Below are 22,641 nucleotides of genomic sequence, written 5' to 3' on the forward strand. Positions count from 1 at the left end.
ACGCGCGACCTCGGTAAGGTCGCCTAGCCGACCTTCGCACGAAAGTGTCACCTAAAACGTTTTACCTGCACGCTCACCTGCCTCGCCGCGTCGCGTAATAGGTATACGGAGAAACGCGCTATAAAGTACAGTGCGAAATCTGCTCAACCGCGTTCCAAGAAAGCTCGTAACCAGATTCGCAATTTTATCCTGGACACGCGTATTTGGTAAATATTTTAGAGCCTGTTCTGCTTGCGTGACCTGAATTGCCAGCTACCTTTACGTATTTTTAACGAGCTACCATACTAGACTACAGTTTCTAGACTGTCCAACGGAATAAATCAACAGAATCTTGCACAATTAGCTAAATTTATTATTCAACTCGAAATCAAGTTCCCTCAAATTCCCTGTAAATCAATTTCCTGGAAATTTCCCAAGAATACGATTTAAGGACGGGTATGATCCAAAAATACCGTTATTGTAGGACCCAAGAATTACGATACGCCAATCGCTATTCTACAAAGCTTAATTAGGATGTACCTCTCAGTAGGAAACGTGTCATCAAAAATAATCTTCTCAAACACAAGTTCCGTCACGTCTACAGGTACTTAAGGGATTTAAGAGAAAAACATAGATTGTCACCGGGCTCACCCTCCACAGCTATGTATACTTTAATTTATGGTTACTATTGTGGCATTCAGACCCTACGATCCCAAGATAGGTGGCTATGAACTTAAGGACCCCGGGTTTCATTCGGGGTATTCCCTTTTTTCCACAAATTCTTGTATTATCTTAAACACAGTTCTTTCATTATTTACGACGATTATTGTGAATTTTTGTTAGGATTTATAAATCGAAATTCATTTCTGTCGGTGCGTACTACTGATTCCTTCGAATAGTGAAGCTTTCGTTATCAATAACGAGAGGTTTGTTATCAGCAAAGTTTTCCACCATTAGCGAGGCTTTCGTATGATAAGCTGTACTAAATGTCCTAACACTCTCGGTACACAGTGAGACGTGGCTGGAACAGGAGGTAGGCAAGAACGTACCGCTTATTCACGCGCCGTTACAAGCGTGTGGCGCAAGCCGCGCGTTTGCATGCCTGTAACTGGTATTCTCGCTCGTAACGCAGATTGAATTCCTGCCGAGCCGCTCGGATAAGGGTAACGACGACCCAGCGTCGCGACTACAAGCTGTAATATCGAAGCTGGCCTCGCGTTCCCTCTAGATCAGCAACTCCTTGACGTCACTCGTAACTCCTTTAGGGGAAAGCAACTTCCGCGATACGAGCTCTTTTCAGCATAGAAATAACAACTAACGTCCAGACAAACGCCACCATCGTTTCTTTGTTCGGACTCGACAAAACGAAATGCTACGAATGTTTCGTTGTCGCTCTTTGTCTTCGAAGAATAATTAGATAAAACTAGGAAATACTTTATTGAATTTTTCAAACGGACAGTAGATTACATTTGGTGAAAGAAATTTTATTTAGTAACATGATTCTAAACGTTCCCATCTTGGTAACTCGCGTGGGATTTCACTTTCCCGCCGAAACGTGAGGGTTGACGAAAACAATTGAGGGGGCGGTGATAGTATACCGAGGAAGAACCGTCTCCTAATTCGGATCGAAGATCGAGGGACATCTTTCGAGGTGCATCAGTGCAACGTCCTGCCATGCCGGGAAGATTCCTCCTCTTGCTGGTACCTTACACCAGGTTCCTTTGGACTGACTCACGTACCGGTCGCGGTCGTTCGAGACCTCTCCTCTTCTCTACACGTTCCCACTTCGTTCCACGAACGCGACGAGAACTTGCTTTTCGGAAGCAAAAACGAACGTGGGCGAACTTCTCGAAGGACATTCTCACAGATTCTGTTCCATCGCGATGCGACAACATCTCTCCACCTCCTTCCTCTCGTTTTCGTTTCTTTTCATCGTTCCCTCGATCGCTTACGCTACATATCGAGACATTCGCGATGCTGCGTACCCGATGCATACGAAACTTTTCGGAAAGCTGATTTAACGCGGTCTGAATCCCTATTACCCCTATTCTGAATCACAACGCGCGATAAATCTTGATCTCCTTTGTTCTTGGAGACGAGTCGTCAAACGGTAACAAGCTACGGGACACTGAAATACGTTTGAGAATTCCATACAAAGTGTCGGTCATCGGACATCATTGGATAAGACACAATATACCACGAGCTCGGTAAAATGCATAACAACCCATCGCTCATTCTACACCAGATGCGCCGCGCCGGTATTTCGCTTATGCCAACAATATCGCCATGGACATTTCCATAAAGGACTTTACGAACCCTTTGCTACACCAATTTGCGGTCCCGTTAACCAGGATCATTACTCTGAACGAGCAGTTCTGTTTCCAGCCGCGTTTTTCCGCGCTTTAAAGGCTCGCACGCAATGCGGAAACGCAGGTTCGAGGGCGGTTTGCGCGTCGTTAGCACACTTTTACGGAACAGGAGGATCGTGTCGGTCGCGAGCTTTCTACGGCGTTCCCAATGCCGATCGTTTCGCGGAAAGTCTTGAGAATCGGTATCCTTGGAAAGTTTTCGGTGCAGCTCGGTGAGAGATTTCTAAACGTACATAGTAATTGTACGTAGTTATTTTAACTGCAGCTCTGAAAACTTTCAGTCACGTATTACTCTGTTGCTCGCAAGCGGCGACGTTACGTTCCATTACACAAAGGAACCGCAACTTTCCATCGGCAATTGTCAAGTTACGCGTCCGTGATTCGAAATATCCTCGAGCGTGTTATGTCACGCGCTTTCACGCATCGGAGTAACCTGTCCAAGGGATATAATCGACCAACCCTGTCCCGTTCTTCCTTTCGCTGGTAGAATTTCCTGGTGATGGCGCACCTTGCGGAAAGCGAAAAATCTCAGGTGAATCTGGTTCAGACGTCGCCGCTCGGGAAGTAACCGTAATGGTAACAGTAGCAGAAGGATCAGCGGGCAACGGGCGATAATGAAATCTAAATTGCAAATTATGACGGGGCATAACTCGCGCTCGTTATCCTCCGCGTTCTACTCCATTGTCGCACGCACTCTCCTCGAGTTTCCTTCTCTCTCGCTGTCTGCCGGTTGCCGGTGTTGCTCTCTGAACGGTGGCATGCGGATGCCTTGCGCGGATGCCCGTCTTTAATGCCCATTCGAATCTCCGCGTATGCACGCGAAACGGCCGATGCAATATGCCGTGGACCGTTAAGTGGCGCGACCTCGCTGGTCCTCGAACGAAAAAACACCGTTCGAACCCGGTGAAGCATTGTCGGCATCGAGGAGGGAGGGATCGCGTGGAAAACAGGACCCACGCGTGCACCAAACACGCGGAAACGTTGTGCCAGGTCAAGATTTCATTCTCGTTCTGGATGGAAAATTCATTGAAAGAGTCCGTTTCAGTTCATTTGAATAGGGGTAAAGGGTTGATTGTTCTTCATCGCGCAAGGTAATCGAACCGTTCACACGTACGGGTGAATCTGCTACATTTGAACGATGGAAACACGTTAGACGATCCTAAGATAGGATTCCCGAGACTTGAAACTCTCCGAGTCAAGGCACGCGGAAACGTTGCGTGAGGTCGCGGAGTCTTGGGCAAAAGGATAGACCCTTGTTCCGACGGAAGAGTTAGCCGTCAATGAGATAATGGGGCGGGTTGCGAAACATAAATTAAGATATTATCATCCGGGGTGTCTATGTACGTCTGTTGCGCCGATTGTATTTATTACGGCGGCGGGTTAAATCTTTCCCACAATTACATAAATAACTCTGCTCACCGTGTGGCCGAATCGCGTTAGAAGACTCGAGCCAAAATTTACGATTCTATTAGATTTGTGGCGTCGATCACCGTTAACCTCCATTGAATACAGAGGTGCATTTTTTCTCTCAGATATTCGGTCGTACTGAATTCCTGATCCGGCCACCGCTCCCACGACATTTGGAATGTGTCTTACCACGTGTGTCCATTTCTACTGCGGCAGTAGTTAGTATTATCGGTCAGACGGCTGACTATCCACTCGACAATTTAACCGTCTTTAGTCACGATTGATTCGGCCATCGCCTTTCAAGGGTTAAAGTGCTCAGATTTGTCACATTCTTCGGACTCTTCAGCGTGCACACAGAATCTCAATCCACGTAGACGATAATGATCGACTATTCTACTAGAATCACGATAAAAGCGTATTGCATCTGGGATGCAATTTTCTGTTGCAATTCCTCGTTCGTTCTTCCGTATGCAGCGGGTATGAAGTTAAATAGGGGGGCAATCGTGGCTCGTTGGTCGAATTGGAAGATTAAGCTTCACCGAAGCCGGCGAATTCCACGCCCATTGTCGAGCCATTTATTAATACCTCTCCATCATTGACCTCTCCATTAACCCGTTTACGCAAGCATGGCCGTGCACGATGCGGCGCGGCGGCGTAGATCGCGAGTTATTAGACCGCTCGAGCGGATCGTTATCGTTGCCCCGATCGATGGAATGGTGTATTTCCTGGCCGGGGCTACGGCCTCTGCATTCGCGACTTTCACGAAGAAACGATCTCGTTCGCGGCCTTAACTCTCGATCGCATAGCTTGTTAAACGGTGGACGACTTGAAGGCGAACGCGCGGAGACCACTCGGCACACGCTCGGTGAAACGCTGTAAATCACCATTCTGTCCGACGAGTATTTCGAGTATCTACCACGTTTCTTCTGTCACTGTGATCATTTTTTTTCCTTTTCTTCTCTTTCACGCGGCACGCCTTGCCAATCCTTCTATCCGATTTAATCTAACCGGTTCCATTCTCTGTCGAATTCTTCGTTAGACGGTAACCTTTCTTCCTTATCATTGGAAATACTGAAATAATGCGGCCGAATTTCAACCTCGTTTCGAAGGATGTCGCGAGGACACGAACGTGGGTGATTACGCTATCGAAATCATTGAAATTGACGTCCTCGTCGCGTTATCAACGGGTGCAGACATAAAGCGTCGGTAGGCGATACGATAACGGCGCCGGCTCGCGCTTCAGTGTCAGGGGAAATCGCTGTTCGGCCACTTCCTGCGGCACGCTTACTTCCGTCTCGTGGCAGCCTCTCGCACAGCTGATAATCTCTCCGTAGGCAGGTCGTACTGAAACGGCGCGGCGGGCCGTGGTCGTTAATTTCTTGCCGGAGTGAAACCGGCACGGAGTGCGCAGCTCCGCAGATCAAAGGATAATATTTCTCACACTGTCCGACAGTATAATCGGCACGCAACGTTTTCCCTTCTCGCGCACGTACTCTTACGGGAGAGCGCTGAATTTTACGCCGATGCACGTGTGCAGGCGCGCGAGCAACCGCGAGGAAAATCAGCACCGGGATGGTTAGATAGAAAGGATCTAAGTAACAGGTAGATAGAAAGGGAAAAGGTCGTTTCGAATTTTTATTGAACTAGGGAATATTCGATTCTGCTTAAAACTTTCCGCGTTCCGCGAGAACTTCAAAAAGGGCGGAAGAAAGAGAGAACGACCGCTGAAACTGCCCGTTGCGATTCCTTTTGATAACGCGAATTTATCGCTACGGCATTCCATAGCTTCGCGGTTTTGGCATTCCAGTTTTCGAACGACTTGGAACGCGCGTGAACAGTCACGCCGCGGCGATTCATTTTTCCGACATACGATTGTTATTCCCGCGACGATGGTTTCGCGAAAGAAATTCAAGAAGAAATCTCTGTTACATAAACGTAGACTGTTTAGTTATGAGTAGTTGATAAAGAATGCGTCCTGCACGCCAGACGACCTGATCTAATCTGATATTTATAGCGTTTTGACGTTATCTTTGATTCGATGCACGTTCGAGTGACACGTTTTACATCGCGTTCTGCTCCAGATTCGATCGTCGTTGGCTCGACACGCAAATGGAGCGACGAACAGGGAGAAAAAGCGGGAAAAATATATAGAGATGAAAAGGATCCAGTAAAGAGACTGGTGGTTACTTGTCCGCGATCGCGGTCGTAAATCGAGGACTACGAAAGCGAGAAAAAGAACGTGCGAAAAATACAACCGCGACTGTGGACTGACGCGATTTCGCGATAGCTGGAATTTATTTAGCCTTTGCACCTGTCGTGCTCTTGAAATTTAAGCCTCCTGCGGCGAGAACGCGATCCTAACAGAGAGAAGATTCCACTCGTATAGAAAGAATGAACCCGGACGAAATTTTCGTTCTTCTCGCATTCGTTTCGTCGTTTTATAGAGAATTATCTGGAGGGTAGGCTTTATGAAAAGGTGTGCAAAGTGATTCTCTAATTATTTCGTATCTAGACGGTAGCATGCATGAAAGATAAGGCGAATTTCTAGTTACACGGTTGTTGTATCGCGCGGTTGAATCGCGAGGTGCAGCGCAGGACAAGTAGACTTCCGCGAGACAAGACGAGACGAGACGATGAAGATGAAAGATGAAAGATGAAAGAGGAAACGCAGCGAGTAACAGCGCGTGTTCTCGTTGTTTGCATCGTGGATCATGAGCTCGTTACAGGGCGAATCGCAATCGCCCCGATCCGCCTCGCGTAATTCAGATTCTCACGGGATGCAGCCGGCGTGGCAGAGGAAATAAAGAGAGACACGGTAGGAAGAATGGCCCTCGGTATCGGGTGATTGCGGTAATTACGCGTCCGCGTAATAATTGCCAAGTGGACTGCTGGAACGATTAATCATGTTCCTTGTAACGCCGTATATAGGCGCGGGAATAATTGAACTTTTGACGGCTTCCCACCCTAATGATATCGTTCGAGGGATAAAGAGCGCTATGTTACAGTCTTCCTATCCTGATGGTACTTCGTTGTCCTTCAAAATGATGAAAAGCACGATTGCACGATCGTTAACCCATTTGCTCTACGTTTAGTTTATGTTTTCACAGCGAAACACGATAATATCGTGCTTAGAAATAAATTTTTCGAGGTAAATCAGGTATAACGAAAGTGACTGGGATTAATTAGATCGTTCGATTAAGTTTCTAATCACCCAGTGTCTTCTCTTCCATACTTCCCTTCTTTATCGGATTCTCGTTTTCACCTTTTGCATTTCGAAAGGGAGCTTCTTGGAACTGGACGTTCCAGGACAAGCCGGCACCTTCTCTCGATGTTCCGCACGACTACTCCCCATTTATCGTGTCCGACATGCGAGAATATCACCGAGAAGCAACCAAGAACCAGTCATCGTGCCATTAATTAGCCGGTTGACGCCTAGAAACAGGAATTCATTCCGGGGTCAGGCATTATCAATTGCTTTTATCGTGCCCGAGACCGTTACAGCGAGACACGTTCCCCCGTTTGCAAATAGAGTACGATGCACCCTGCGGAGCATCCAGATACGTTCTCTTCGTTATCGGATCTTTGAAAATCTCAGAAAATTATCGCTTTTGTTATGCTAATATACGCTAATGCTGCTTTTAAAAGCAAACGAAGCGAAAACAAAAGTGTTTCTTTATCGATCCTTGGATGGTTGCTGCAATAATCTTGATCATTTATCATAATAGGCATTTATTTGTGGGTTTCGCATAAATGTCTCTAATTAATTTTAATTGTTATGAATACTTAATGAGTACTGCTCAACTCTTTCGCTACAATGGGTAAAGCTTCAATTTGGAGAAAAAACCGAAGAAAAAATGAGTTTAAAAAACGTATCGACGGGCAGTTTACCCCTACCCGATCGTTCGGACCTGCTCGGTGGTGGAGGGAACGACGTGTAAGGCCCCAAAGGGGAATAAGTCCCGATCGCCATGGTAACCAGTGACTCGGTCTCGCGGCGGCCCGTCGTAGATCGTCAAACTCCGATTCAGTTCGTGCGGCTTCGTCCGTACTCGGGCATTTTCGCAGGAGCGAGGCCAACCGGTCGGCAAACGCAGTCTCCGCGCGACCAGTTCGATTCCGCACGTAGCCAGTGATCGGTGCTCGTGCCGTGTATCGTGTCGCGTTTACGTTCTCTCTCGTGTAACTGGTTGTCACGTTTCTGCAACACGCTGCGTTTCGCGTTCTTTCGCGTTTCGTCGCGTTGTTCTTCCGTTGGAGAGCCGGTAAACGAGCGCGACGATTAAGGGGGCAAACCGCGAACCGCAGAAGTAAAAGAAACGGTGCACGTAGAAGTAACCGCTTGAAAACGCGGATCGTGTTTGCGAGAGAGCGCTGCACGCCCGAAGGCAAATACCTGTGCCTGGTTTCAAGTCGATCCGGGCCTCTGACACGTCGCTTCCCGTAGGCCACTACTTTTCTCCTGCTCGATCGGTGAAACGTGCCCGAGAATCTACCTGAAACGGTATCTCCGCGTTTGCCCGCTACGCAGCAAAGACAGCCGGGCGTTAAGTCCCGTGTAAACGACTTACGTCGTCTTTGTGATTGTGACCGATTTCTTTTTCCCCCTTTTACCTCGCCTCCTATCGCTATGATAACGCGTGCTATTTCCTCGTCGCGTTCAAGTGAATAACAGTTTCGCTGCCCTTGAGCGGCTTGCACGCGGAGCAAGTGTGTACTCGCGAATCCATTTCGTTGAACCACCTGTGGATTTGCCGGGAAACATATTCACCGAGTGACAGTGTGCTCTTTAACCGAGAAACGAGAGAAAATCGATGGGCGAGACAAAGTTCGGCACGATGGCCGAGTCGTCGTGAGAGGAGGTGGATCGGAGGTGGATCGATTCGGTTGTACGCGGTGGTAAACCAGCTTGAATGATGACCATGTTCGGCACCCTCGTGCAGAGGCTCACCTCACCGGTGACCTCGCCGACGAGTCCGCGACGTCGTTTCAAATCTCCGTCGCGTTGGGAGGTGCAAAGCGATCCGGAGGACGATCCAGCCGCGCCGGTTAGGAAGTCTCGAGCTAAACATCTTCTGGATAAACGCAAGAGCAAGAGCAGGGCGCGTGCATTGAACGTGCATTCGGAGCAAGTGCAGATCTGCAACTCCGGATGGCACGATGCAGCCTTTCCGCCCCTTCGAGGCACCAAAAGTCTTGGCAGGCTCGACGGTATGAAAGAGGTGAGTGAATCCGACGATTTCTTTCCTGGAATTGTTTACCATTGATGCGTGCTTCGATTCCTGGTAGGCAGATGGAATAATTGAATTCGAAGCCTTACAGGACCTTGCTCCAAAATTCTACTCTAACACTTTTAGATCTATCGTCTACTTTATCTCAAAGTTATTTTATTAAATAATTGAAATGAATCAATGTAAGAACGCGGCAATGTCGAAATACCTCTACCGTGTCATCATCGAATCAGAATTTCGTGACTCGCTGGAATGTATGACATTTTTGTCAATATTGTTGCCAAACCGCGTACACGAGCTGTCTCTCGAGGCGATTACGGTTTATCGTGGAGGTTCTGCTAGAGTAGCCGACAGGAATTTCAGGCTAAAGCAATTTCACGAGTTCAAGAATGATAGTAAACAGTGCACAATCGGTGGACAGTGGGTGTGCTTTCTAAATCGTTCGCCTCTTATCATCGATTAGACGAAAACAGGTTTTCCGTAACGATAAGAGCAAAACGTTGGCGAATAACGGACAATTGGGATATTAGGTTCTGGCAAGGAATTAATTAGTCGTCGATGAGAACGGCCCTTGGATCCTCTCGATAGATTTTAATTAAACGCGATTAAACGTCACGGTCGTACGTGCTTTAACCTGATTGCATAATTGCAACGCAACGTAATACCAGTTTTTAGATCGCGGTTTTTTACTCTGCTTTCTTTCGCGTAAATACACTGGCGCGGTTATGTAGCGCGTTACTCGCGAGACCACGCTTAACACGCCAGTTAATGAGTGCATATTTAGTTTGTGCGCGTCGAAATGTTGCGCCACGGCCATTACCATCATCGTGTAACCGGAACACGGATAGAGTATGAAAAAACAAAAAAAAATAATCATCAACCGGGATTCTTGTTCCTGGCTATGGTGTTTACTTTGGAATAGGTCGAACTACTCGTTCGAGCAAGAACTAATGTCTTCAATGTTGTTTACACACACGTTGATAATTTCCGAACAACGATCTACCGCGATGATTTCGCACACCTTTTCGCTCCATTTCGCATAAACTTCACAGCTTGGATTCGAATATTTCCTTTTTGAACTTTGGACATTAATTTCCAAGGGATTTCGCGGGATATAAGGAAGTAGTCGGAGGACCAAAATTGCCTATCGTTTGCACGCTTCTTTCCGGGTGTTACCCGCGATCGGGACGAGCAGGTCGAATTGCAGAGGCATCGTAAAATCGGCAGCTTTCACCGAGCGTAGTACCGGCGAACGTGTTCGCAACGCGAGGAAATTGTACTCTCTCCGTTCGGAGCGAACAGCGGGACGCAAAATCGGCGGGTGCACAGGAGAAAATTGTGTGTACGTATGTACGTAGAGAGGAGCGAAATTGCGTGGCCATTAAATGTCGTTGTCGGTGGAGCGGTGAGATTTGTAATTCGACGAAATTGCGCGGTTTTAACGACGCGACTCGCGATTCGAAACGCGACCCACCAAGGTGCTTTTGTGCACCTTTCCACTTGGTGTCTGTTTTTCAAACGAATGTCAACGTCAGTTGCATTATACATAATTCTATAATATTACAAAATAATAGAAGATGGTAGTCGGCGCCCTATGAATTGATAGATGACTCGAGCAGCAACTGGATTTTTTCAAATAAAAATTGATGCCCCTCTATATAGTCAGTTGCGTACCCAATGGTTAAAGTAGCTGGTAAAAAAGAAATATCACCAAATGTTCGTAATTCGAGCGACTGTGGTTCTTAACGACGACAGGTCCTTCCTTCTTCTCGCTCGAGGGTGTCCCAGCGCTCATCCCGCTTCGCTACGTCCACCCTTTTTTTTTTTTTTCTATTCATTCGCAAGGCGTCATTAATTTCGCGAGGTTGGAAGGGAAAAAAGAGGAAGACGAGACGAGGCTGGTCGAACGCGTTAACTCCCCGTTGTACGCAGCAGCCCTTAACGACTGTTCGCTCCCTTTGGCCGGAGCCAGTCGAAAGAGAGAGCTTCTTCTCCAGAGCGTTGTCGAGCAGCTCTTGCTCGCAACTGGCCGCGAGATAGGGATCTGCCGGTGTGCATCTAGTTAAATCGCGGTACACACAACCGGCCGGATCTCAACTCTCTCCTTCTCTCTATCTTTGCGAGACACGAGGAAGTCCTACGGGCTCGATGCTGCCGCTCTCCCAATCAGATAACATCGACGATCGGAGGTGATGGAGCACGGTAGCCGAATATCCTGAACATGGTCCGCGAACGTACCCTTTTTTTCCTCGTGAGGTCCTTGAACGCGTCAAGCCAACGGGGACCATCTTGCTCGACCGCGATGGGGTTGAAGAATCGAAATTTATTAGAAAGGATAAATCGTACGCAATATGCTTGTAACAATAATTTGTTTACGCCGTTCGGTACCGTCGATTCGAGCCGAATTTAATTGAAAATGCCGCAGGCTACACCGCGACCTCTCCTCGTAAGATTCCCCGTCGACAGCAGAGGTATTTTACAAGGAAACCCATTGGCCCGAAGGCTTCCCGCGGTCCGCGCGCATTCCGAAACTCTGAATCAAGCCTCGTCTTCGTTTCTCCATCAGCGAAGAACGCGTGCCTTGGTAGCTTTCGTTCCAACCCACCGAAAAACATCCAACATTCGTTCTTCTTTCCACGAAATTTACCAAAACGCTTCTCGATCAAATTAATTTATCCTCGCGAGATACACGCGTCAATCTTTATGAAACGTTAACGGAACTGGGATGCGTGGTCAATTTGGAAAAAGATTAGCTCCGGTGTGAACGTTGGTTCCCGTTTTTGTCTGCCAAAAAATCGCGTCGCTCTTTGTTCCTCGAACGAGCCAATTCACCTCCGCGGGTGTCCGAAGTATTGTCCGAACGAATTCGAAAAGACGAGGCAGAAAAGATGTTAATTGTGAATATGAAAATCGCAACGGGGGTGTCTGGCCATCGGTTTCGTTCTTTACGAGATAGAGAGACCGCGTGGTTCCTGGCACTCTACGATCCTCCAGCTCGAACCTTCTCTTTTTGCATCCCTTCGAATCCTCCGAACGAACGAGTTATGACATCCTGAACATTCCTGGGCCAAAGATTTCGTAGAAAAAACGAGCCTCGTTGCTGGCAGTTTAGAAAATAAAACAATCCAGAGTTCCTGAAAACGTTCTGACCGTGACATTCTTTCGATCAGCCAGTTTCATTCGTCCTTGATCCTTCCTAGAAGAAGTTAGAGGATCCTTTACGGAGGATCTAGGAGTTGGGAGGATTCGTTCGAAGTACAAATAGAACCACCAGGGGGATGAAATATTAATTGTAAACAGGGATCGCGAGCGGCGGGTAGAGAACAGCAGGAAGTTTCGACGCGTTTAATTATTATCCTAATTACCTCACGTTTTTTCTACCGCAATTAACTGGAGATCCTTGCGATACCTCGTGAGATAGTAGGCGAAGATTCATCGAGTGCCCTTAACGCGGTTTATTTGCAAGCGACTTTTCGCACGCCGCGATTTTTCCCTCCCTCTTTCCTGTTTCGCCGTGTTCCTCGATGCAAATCTCGTCTAGCAAAAACTTGTTAAGTGACTTATCAAACAGCGTCACCTCGCCGGCATGTCATTGTACATCTTGGCACGATGGTGCTAGAATCATCATTTCGCGTCAAGAGATTAATGAGATTAATTGTTACCATACACTTAAAGATTGGTAATTAAACCCAAATTCAATCAAAGTTCTCCCATGTATCTGAAATAAACACATTTGCAAAGGATTGAACGTTGCGGACAATGAATCGTCTCGTTACAACTGATTATTAGGGCGTTCGCGAATTTACCGGTCCAAGATTATCTTCGTTTCACGGCAAGATCGTTTCGTTAACGAAGGACCATGGAAAGAAAGAGAAGAGTCGGTATTCCGTGCAGCTTCCTACAAGTACGGGATCGTTAGCTGTCAGGGAGATGTAACCGCGGTAATGATCGCAATTAAATTCGTGGCAATTTTCTTCTTCGACTCTAATTCTCTTCTCGTGATGGTCCGTCGTTAAAGAAGGCACGGTGATTCCACCGGGTTTTTCTCTTCCTTTCTTTGATTTAATCCAATTATTCGGGATAATTAAACGTTTACCCGATTGTGCTAAATTTGTTTAAATTTTCGATTAATTTCTCTATTATTCCTCGGTCGAGACTATTAACCTCGATGGCTTGGTACGATGATAGAGCTTGGTAGTTCGATAAATTGTTAATTCGGTAGCTTGAAACTTGAATAGCATATTAATTTAGAAGTTTGATATCTTGCTACCTTCTGAAAGCATCGTCCCAATTACATAGCTAGATGTAGTATATTCGATAAGAGGAGCCGTTGTGTTTTCTCTTTTTCCCTGGTTAAGTAGAATTCCGTGGACAGTCGGTCAGTCGGCCTCACGTTCGGCCTCTTCGCTCGACACCGGGCCCTTTGACTCGACTTTCATTTAGAACAGACTTTCATTCGCGATTGCCCCGACTTTCGCTCCGTTCGTCGCAAGCTCTTGTTGCTTGGGAATCACTGGCAATTCTCAGCTTTTCAGCAACGTACGTTCGGCAACTTTGCAGCAAACGTTGTGTAATCCTGCTTAGGCTTAATCGATACCTGAACAAGACGTATCGAAGGTAATTGGAGTGCGGATGGGTGGATGGTTAAGGAAACGCAACACCGTCGAGCATTCTTTCATTACAGTCAGATAGGATCTTCCCTAGGTGTGCTCCCATAATTCAATTCTCTGCTCTCCCACAGGTTTCGTGCGAAACCGAGCGCCTGGTAATCGCGTTGCATCTTCTTTGATAAGCCTCATAATGCATAATATATTCCGCGAGGAACTTAAACGGGGAAAGAAAAAGAAGATACGCGGTGTGGATCGATCGGATAGCATCGATTACACGCTCGAACCAATCGCGAACCTTGAATACCTATTATTGAAATTAAACTGAACTAGGTTCACTGGCTTAGGCTTAATCCCTTTGCCTTATCGAATCAAATTTGTGTATCTCATTACAGATATTAATCCGTATAATTAGATGATACGTAGAAAAACTCGTAGGGAATAAAATGTTGCAAAACGCGAGCAGTTAGATTGGAATAGTTATCCGTGGAAAGGGTTAATATATACGATTTAAGAGCATGCCGTGCTTCTGGAGTTTCGAAGCTCGAACGAATTAGTCGTGAAACAGGTAGTTTCTCTGAAATGTAGGAACCAGGTAAACACGGAAGGGTCAGTAACTGTGTTACGAACAGATGGAAAAAAGGTAACGCGAACAACGAGTCAACCGTTGTTACCCGGTAATGTAGTGAAAACGAGGTCTTAACGACCTCGACATTAAGTCGTGCCGTGTCCTCTTCCTTCCCGATCCGACCCGTCCCTGTACCCTTGTTCTAGCATGATCGTCGTCAGTGTCAAAGATCCTCGACCCGAGGAACAGAAGGTTCGGGTTAAATGGAGAATTAACGTCGAGCCACGCGAAGAGAGAAGCGGCTGGAAACAAGGTAGACGAGAATGGTCGAGAGAAATCGAGATTACGCTCTGTTATCGTGTCTTCTATTAACACGTTACCTTCTGCAACAAGAATTACACCTTTCTCGTCAATTAAGAATTCAGATTTTAGACCTCTTTAATTTTTATTATTTTTTAAATTCCTGTTTTTGGATGCCTAATTTTAGTCGGAAGCATAGTTTTGTACTTCTCGCAGATCTGAGTCACGATTGACCCGGCATCATCGTTGAAATTGTTAGCGTCGTTCTTCTTGTCGCGTGCTCTTCTAATCCATAGACCATTGTTTCGTTACTTGGAATAATATAAAAGCAGAATAAAGGCACACTCGCGTGTTCAGATTTCCATCTGCTCGGCAAACACGTAGCCATGCCCGGAACATTTGTACGTGCGCTATCTCGAAAGTCCAGCGAGCACGATTAAATCATCGTCGACGAAAATTGTCGATTGTCAGTGCACCGTTGTCGCGAGCAGAGAGAATGTGCTTTGCGTACGATACCGGCTAGAAGGCTTATTCATCGGTTTATCATTCGCGGTGTCGATTTTACTGCATCTCTATGCAGTTTATTGTTGCATTTGATAGCTCGGTTAGAGAGTTACTCGTCAACTTTTGTTTCCATTTGAAGTTTAAACAATCACCGTAGTCGACAAATCACTCTTAATAAACTATTCAGGAACTCGAGTTCGTTCGTTTGAAAAATTGCAAATTTCAAAAATTTCATTGCACAACAGATGCAAGATGCATCTCAACTACCATTTCTAAATCACTTTCAATTCGATTCTTGTATCAAATAAATATTCATTACCATCGCATCGAACTTTGAAAAATATCGAGTTTAATTGGAATGCATGCATTGACAAGTGCACGATCCCGCAAGACAAATGTGTTAATAAACGCAATCAGGGTAAATGTAAATTTTCCAGGGATACGATGATGGTATCTCGAAGGGCGATATAGGAAGCGGATTAAATAGAGTCCGGCAGGATGAATCCAGGTGCGGCTTGGCCGAACGTGAACACGATTTTAGACGGCGTACTTTATTGGCTATTAGTTTGATTTGCAGTAAGAGGCTCGTTACGCAATGAATGCCATCGATTTCTGCCCCGGGTGCACACTCGCCAACGAGTCGGGTCCGCTTCTCGAACTCGATAAAACCGATCGATATCTCGATCTCGTACGGTTGCCCGAGAGCGTATTAGCACCGATCTAGTCGACCGTCTTGCCTGCCCTCCTTCCAACCCTTCGATACCGAACGATCTCGATACTCGATTCTCGATCGCACCGTGGGACATGCTTAATTCGAATTACGCTAATTGACGAGATACGAGCCTCGTATCTTGTTTTCTGTCTCGGGTTCGCCGCTCTTTCTCGCGCGCGTACGTCGACACCGGAAACGTAAAATGAAGACTTCGTTGAGTTTCATCCGATCGACTGGTTCAGATATCGGGCTTGTGAATATGCATGGCTGCAGGCAACACCGTGTCTTGATCTAATTTATATTATATTCTTTATCAGGTGCAATTATGAGCACAGTAAAACATGAAGCTTTTATTACAGTTTCAACATTTTTTCTTTGAAATGGTGAAATTGGGAATTAGAAAATTTTCGCGAGAATTAATGGAAGGTATAATAATAATCGACGGGACCAGTGACAGCGAGCCGATGCGATGGCGCGCTTTCGAAGGCGTTCACCCGTGTAGACAGGACCTTGTTCCACGCAGAATACGGCCCTCGGGAATGCCGAAGGTTCCGGTTCTGATTCATTGTCGCGTCATATATCTAGACGCCGGTGCCTCCGTCCTCTGTTGCGTGGGCAGGTACGCGTTCAGACCATACCAGCTTGACCGTGCGCGATACATATTTGCTCGTACAGGGACCAACACCGAGTGCAACGAAGATGGAAAGAGGGAAACCTGAGAGAACAGAATTGGTAGAGAAAGGTGTAACGAGAATACCTATCCGCGCCATTCATATTTCCTGGAACACTAGCCTCTTCTTCGTTTCATTTAACGCGCTTCTGAGGGGGTTGAATTTGGCAACTGACACCTCCGTCGAAACATTGGCACCTTTTTAATTTATTTTCTCGAGGGTTGATGTTTCTCCATTCTTCTTTTTGACTCGTTTTTTAAGCATAGGCCTATTTGCGACGGCGCACCCTGATCGCATCGTTCCAGTCGCATGTCGAAATCGGTCGTAGACGATTCTCTGCCATTGTTTGCAAACACCTACGAGGAAGACGCGTTCGAGCGCGACGCGCGACGCTTACACGCGTCTTCAATTTTCCCTCGCTCGGCCAGCCAGAGATGATCCTCGATCATTAGGGAGGCCTGGAATCTCGATGAGCTCGCTGATAATCTGTCGGTCTACGAGCAACTCGGCCTTTATCAGGCACGATGAATCGCGCGCGCGGAGTCTATTGTAATTTTAAGGCTCGATCTTGATGCTGAAGTGCCTATTTGATAGGTACGTAGGACGGCTCCGGAGAGAGCAAAGAAGACACGCACGTTTAATTCTACGACTTTAATTAAAACTCTCGTGCACGCTCTTGCGATTGTACATGCTCTTTTACTCGTGCTAGATCTGGCGTTAAATTGCCTCGCTCACGCGTGTCGTGCCGAATGCTTTTCAACCGCCCGCTAGTTTTTAACTCGTGACACTGAAACGAGGAATGAGGTTTATTGCTAATCGTATTTCAAGTTCCGTATTTTGTGGAATTTGTTGAAAGTATCGAATAAAATGTTACACACGTAGCGTAGTCCTAGTTTTACAATTTCGAGAGGATCCTCGATTCGCCGTCGCGAGCGTTGCCGAATTTTAAGAATTCCAAAGAAAGACGCGATCCGAATCCTTATTCGCCGGTAGCTCGTGATACTTTTACCTGGTCAGCGAAATCTGACCCAAGCATTTGGCGAGCTTAACTCTCTCCCCGTTACAATTTCGATGTTGGAATAGGTGTGCCACAAAGGGACACGGTTCGTGCGATATCTCCCTTCTATTCACCTACACCTGGTGTCGTGTACGTACAAGCTAACACCGACAACGCGCTCGTCTACATGGATGCTGACCGAGAGACCATGTACAGAGATAAATCTCGCGGTGATATTGCCACGGGACTACCCGCAGTGGATCGTTCGCGCGATCGATGGATCATCGATCGGTACCTCCGTGCCAGCGGGTGGGTTTGCAACGTGCTGCTATACCACTCGTTCCTGCAACACTCTTCTTCCACACGCGTGTACACACACATATACACACATTACCTTCGCACACTTTCGCCAAACGTTTATTCGATTGGAGAATCGGCACGCGTACGATGTTACGATAACGCTCGTTCAGTCTCCGACTACTTACCGTTCGTAATTAGTAATTTAGAAAAAAAAATGTTAGAAATGTCTAAAAATTTTAGAAATTGCTGCTCGTTATTTTCTATGATTCTATTTACGATCAAGACATAGGAGAGCTTTCTCCTGTTTACCCTGAAACTGATTCGAATGAAATATGCGCTTTTGTGAACGGTCTGCTCCGTGTTTCTTTCTCTTTTAACGTGGAATTGTTGTTCGTTTGGCTGATACGTGCGAGATAAACGCACGCACCGGAGCGGTTCTCTCGGTGAGACTAGAATATGAGAGGAATGATTTAAACGCTCCACAGTCGCGCACCGTTATGTACCTACCAGTTTATCACGGTTCCACGCGAATTCTATCGTATACATATGTATGTTAGCTTGTTGCAAGTGAAATGACTGATTTATTTAGGAAACTTTCAACAGCTACGACTTCGTTAGAAATAATGTTCATTAATCAAAAGGTGCTTGAGAATATCTAGATTTATCATTTTCAGCAGTTGCAAAGAATCATAGAATCGTGTTATTTCGCGATGCTTTTGTGTCGTCAAAACTTATATTCGAAGAAACTATACTTTCCCCTTTCTAATTGAAATTTCTATGCTGGCGAATCGACCAATCATCAGGGGGTCTCTATTTGTCCTGCGCCTAATTACGGGGCGCTTTCTATCGTCGCTCGTTCGTCTCGGTTTCCCTGCTTGTCCAAAGATTTAGTCGACAGGTGTGAATATCGCGAGTGCCGGCCAATAAAGTGCATTCGCGGCGAAAAGAAGAGGAGGGAAGAGTCGTGTCTCGTAACTCCATTACTTATGCATTCGCGTAGCTGGCTGCTTCGAGTCAGCTCTCCTTCCTTCTCTCTCTTTCTCTCTACCCCATAATCTACGGTGCACAATGTCGTCTGATTATGGCCGGGCCGATATGCCGTTGATTCGACCGGGTCAAACCTACGCGCGTTATTCAAATATTAAGCCAGCTTGCGCACGTACGTCCCTTGAGAAGATGCAGAAAAAAAGGAAGGACTAACACGATCCGAGCAGAGGATCGAGAATTCAGTGAACTCTGACCAAATGGGTCAATGAACTCCTCCGAAGGGAAAAATGTTTGGAGAGAGTAGAAACTCTTCGATCGATGCAATTGCTGATATATTATTAAACGCTAGACAGCTAAATAGCAAATATTATTTAAATTAGTAATTGCATTCATAAGTATATAGTATTCGAGTTATTTCAATTTTTAGACACGTGAACGGATTCGCATCGCATAAAGGGTTAAGGGTATTAAAAATGTGCAAGTTTTCAAGGCGATTAAGAAAAAATCGGTCGAATAAATATAAGGTAGAAGGACGAGCGGAACGTGTTATTAGCTTAACTGGGGGAAGGTGATTGTTGTCGCTTGGAAGGAATCCTCGTGTGCGTACGAATCCATGCCGAATTTGCATCACAATGGAAAATCAAGTCGAGCCAGGGGGAGTATGGAACACGTGGTCGCGAGTTGGGACGTTCCGAGAAAGAGGCTTGGCTGCTGCCAGAGGACGCGTACATATTTAAGTACCCTCGGTACTCACGGCTACTTAGAGGGTTGCTTTCTCCAATGACACCTCCTTTTTCCTCCGCTTCGAATTCACGATGAATTTCAAGATCCATTTATACATGCACTGTCAAAGCATAAATCAATAGTATAATATATCAGCATTATTCTGCTATTACCTTAAATGGAAGTCCCCATCGGGTTTAGATATTTATACTTGACACCTGTTGGAAACGTTTCACCTGCCCTGTGTTTCCACAGACCTGATCGATCGTTCGCGATACATGGATTTTCTGGGTCAAATCGATTTTCACATTAGTTCCGATCGCGTTTAGATATCGACCTCGTTTCCTCCTCGAGCCTTGCTTCATTCCGCTGAAAGAGCGGCTCGATTCCATGCTCGGAACCGCCTTGTCCTTGGACGAGAATTTCACGGCACTGGCGAACAAGTTTGCGCAATTTTGCCGCACCTTCTCTCTTTTTTTTTTTCCTTTCTTTTCTTTGATATTACCAGCGTGCACCTGCGAATCTCTTCACGAATACAACTCAATTAACTCGCGAGAAAACGCCAGGTATCCCTGAATGAAACTTTGTAAGCGCTACAAAGTTATATTAACGAAATTTTTAACGCCCATTGTGTCATCAAATTGTTATTTTTATATTACAAAGTACTCGATCGAGAAGCAATTAACGACCGATTGACTTTCAATGCCATTCGGTGGAACACGTTACGATTAGTTAAGAAAACCTTTGATTGTGTTCACGGTCGGTGAAAACGGATGATCGAACCATTGAAAAAGTTGTATCGCGAGCGCGATGCACGAAAAGAGTGGGCCCGGCGAAGTATGCGAATCCCGTCTCCCCTGTATTCCCATGAAAGAGAGAAATCTCTGTTATGGCTGAGCTCTCGAGAGTCGTTTTTATTTCGTAAGGGTCGTTTCCCGATTTCTATGGAGAGTGGAGGGATGTGGAAAGCCCGCAGCTGCTGTCGCTAGACGGCTGACGAGCCGTCTTCTGACGGACGTTAAAAAATGAGGGTCCATTGTGTCGTACCGCGTGTGGTATACCTTGTGAATCTACTCCGGTATCGATTTCACGGGGTCCTCTGTGAGTACTTTCTTTCTTAGGCGACCGAGCGTTATCGGTGACTAAGGGATAAAAGAGTTAAGCGCCACCGTTACGCTTGCCTCACTTATTCTACCATTAAGACCTACCTACCGCTTGTTACTTGGATGATTCACCTGACATTCTTCCTTCTCGGACCACCATCGCTTTTCGACGACGTGGACATATTACGAATAATTGGTTGGTGACGGTGACGTAACGCGTGACTGATACACCGAGGAGAAGATACTCGAAATAGAGTTAGAAATGAACGTTTTAATTGAGTTTCGTGGGATAAACTTGAAGCTCAGGTATTATAGTTAATTCGTATTGAAAGACTGCGCTGACTGCAACGTGAAATCATTACAAAGCGCAGCAACGACTTTGAAAGGAAAAAGAAAAAAGACACGAGGTCGACGACGGCTAATTGTTAGGATGGGACTGAAAAGAGTAGAAATTACGTGGCAAGGGGAGGAGTTAGGTAGGATGAGAGATCAAAAACAGCTACTTTGCATTCTCGCGAGCAATGCCTGTTCGTCCATTACCTACCTGTTGTGTCTCGGTTGTTTCATTTTACGACTAAAAAAAGAAACTTGGCGACGAAACCCGTATGACAATGAGGGACACGCTTTTTGTCTAGGCAGCACCGGTAATTGCCTCTTTCTTCTCGAACTCGCATATTCTGTCCCTCGTGTGTACCTTAAGGACGTGCAAAAGAATTATTCGAATTCTTTTTTAAACTGTTAATTTATCTAGATCTTTGAATTTTTCGTCCCATTCACTTCGCAAAAGGATATTTTTTTTGTATAAAGTTACACTTTCCCTTTGGTATAGTACTTTCCCTTTCGTACTTCACTCTCGATGTCTCTTTCTGGACAAAGCGCGATTCCATGAAATTTACGGAGCAGAACGGTCGAGGAGAGGAGGAGCGCAACAGTTTCGTAGCCGACGCGTAGGAAAGGCTGGAACAAAAGCGAGGCAAAGGAGATAGAGAAGGAAACTAAAGCGAGAACGAACCGGAAGGAGGCATCCAACAGGATGCGAGCACGTCCTTTGGCATTGTGTGTTGCACCGGAACTGTGGGAAAACTTCCACACTCGGGACTTGCAATCAGCCAACTCCCGCGACCTCTTCTGTACTAATGCGTTTCTTTAAAAATACTTGATCGTCTGAATAATAATCAACGAGCGTAGAGATATCTTAGGATAAAAAGAAAGAAACGCAGTAGAAGTTAGCTAAAGTCTTTCTACGTTTCTAATAGCATCGTTAGAAAGTCGATGCTGAAACGTGTCCCGAAGCCATCGATCTTCCTCCGGCTCTCGAACGAATAAATCGTGACGCCTAGTTTCTTCCTGCGAGCAATTCGTTCTAGTAGAAAAGAGAGTCGTTCGTGTCCGCTCGTGTTAATTAGCTTCAGACCACGCCGGGAATCGCGTTCATCTCCGGCCACGCGTTTCTCCTGTCGCGATATATCCTGTCATCTTCAGCGTATATCGTCTCGCCAGCCCGTTATGAGAAATCTTGACGTGAACTAACAGAGATAAAGAGATAGAAAGAGAGAAGAAAAGAAGGGAAAAAGAAAAAAAAGGGGGGTAGCAAGTCGAAGCGAGTCTCATCTCGAGCAACAACCGTAGAGAGATCGAGTCGATTTCTTAAGTCCAAAAGAGTCCTGCTACGATACTCCGGTTAGATACGTGACCGAGGTACGCACGTCGACATTTATCGATTTCCACGCGAGATCGCGAGAAGGGAAGGACGTTGATCGAGGCCTTTAGAAACTTCCCTTGCCTTACGAGCAAGCCTCACGAACTCTGCCCGCGAATGCAGAAAAAGAAAAACGAACCACTCTCTCGCGGATCTTAACCTGTTCTCCATTGACGAAGAGAGGGAGACGAATCGATTTCGATACGAGTCGATTCTTTTTACCTTTCTTCTTCTTCTTCTTCTTCTTCTTCTTCTCCTTCTTCTTCTTCTTTTTCTTATGTTCTTTCCATTCCAACCAGCAGAAATATATCTGTCGATATTCCACCGACGTTTCCACGAATTTCTTTTCCGCGAAACAGGTGAAACGAAACGACCAAGTGCTGGATGAAAAAGGAATAAATTTCAAGTAGGTAGAGAGAAATAGCCGAGAGTGGTAGCCGCATTTATTCAGTGGAATGTACCAGCCACGAGGCAGACGTGCATAGCT

At 46.1% G+C, this 22,641-nt stretch overlaps 1 protein-coding gene across 4 annotated transcripts in view; it reads left to right on the forward strand.

The window, feature by feature from the left end:
• The window catches only part of LOC117608028 (uncharacterized), a 120,858-nt gene that overhangs the window by 48,704 nt on the left and 49,513 nt on the right, over positions 1-22,641 (forward strand). The window contains exon 1 of one of the 4 annotated variants that reach the window (XM_034332478.2): positions 7,853-8,974. The exons of the other annotated variants lie outside the window; for them this stretch is intronic. Coding sequence (XP_034188369.2) covers positions 8,666-8,974 — 309 coding nt within the window. The 5' untranslated portion in view covers positions 7,853-8,665. Of the gene's footprint in view, positions 1-7,852; positions 8,975-22,641 lie in introns of those variants that run through there. 4 annotated transcript variants of the gene reach the window in all.

Source organism: Osmia lignaria, chromosome 3 (genome assembly GCF_051020975.1).
Source record: "Osmia lignaria lignaria isolate PbOS001 chromosome 3, iyOsmLign1, whole genome shotgun sequence".
NCBI classification, from domain to species: Eukaryota; Metazoa; Arthropoda; class Insecta; order Hymenoptera; family Megachilidae; genus Osmia; species Osmia lignaria.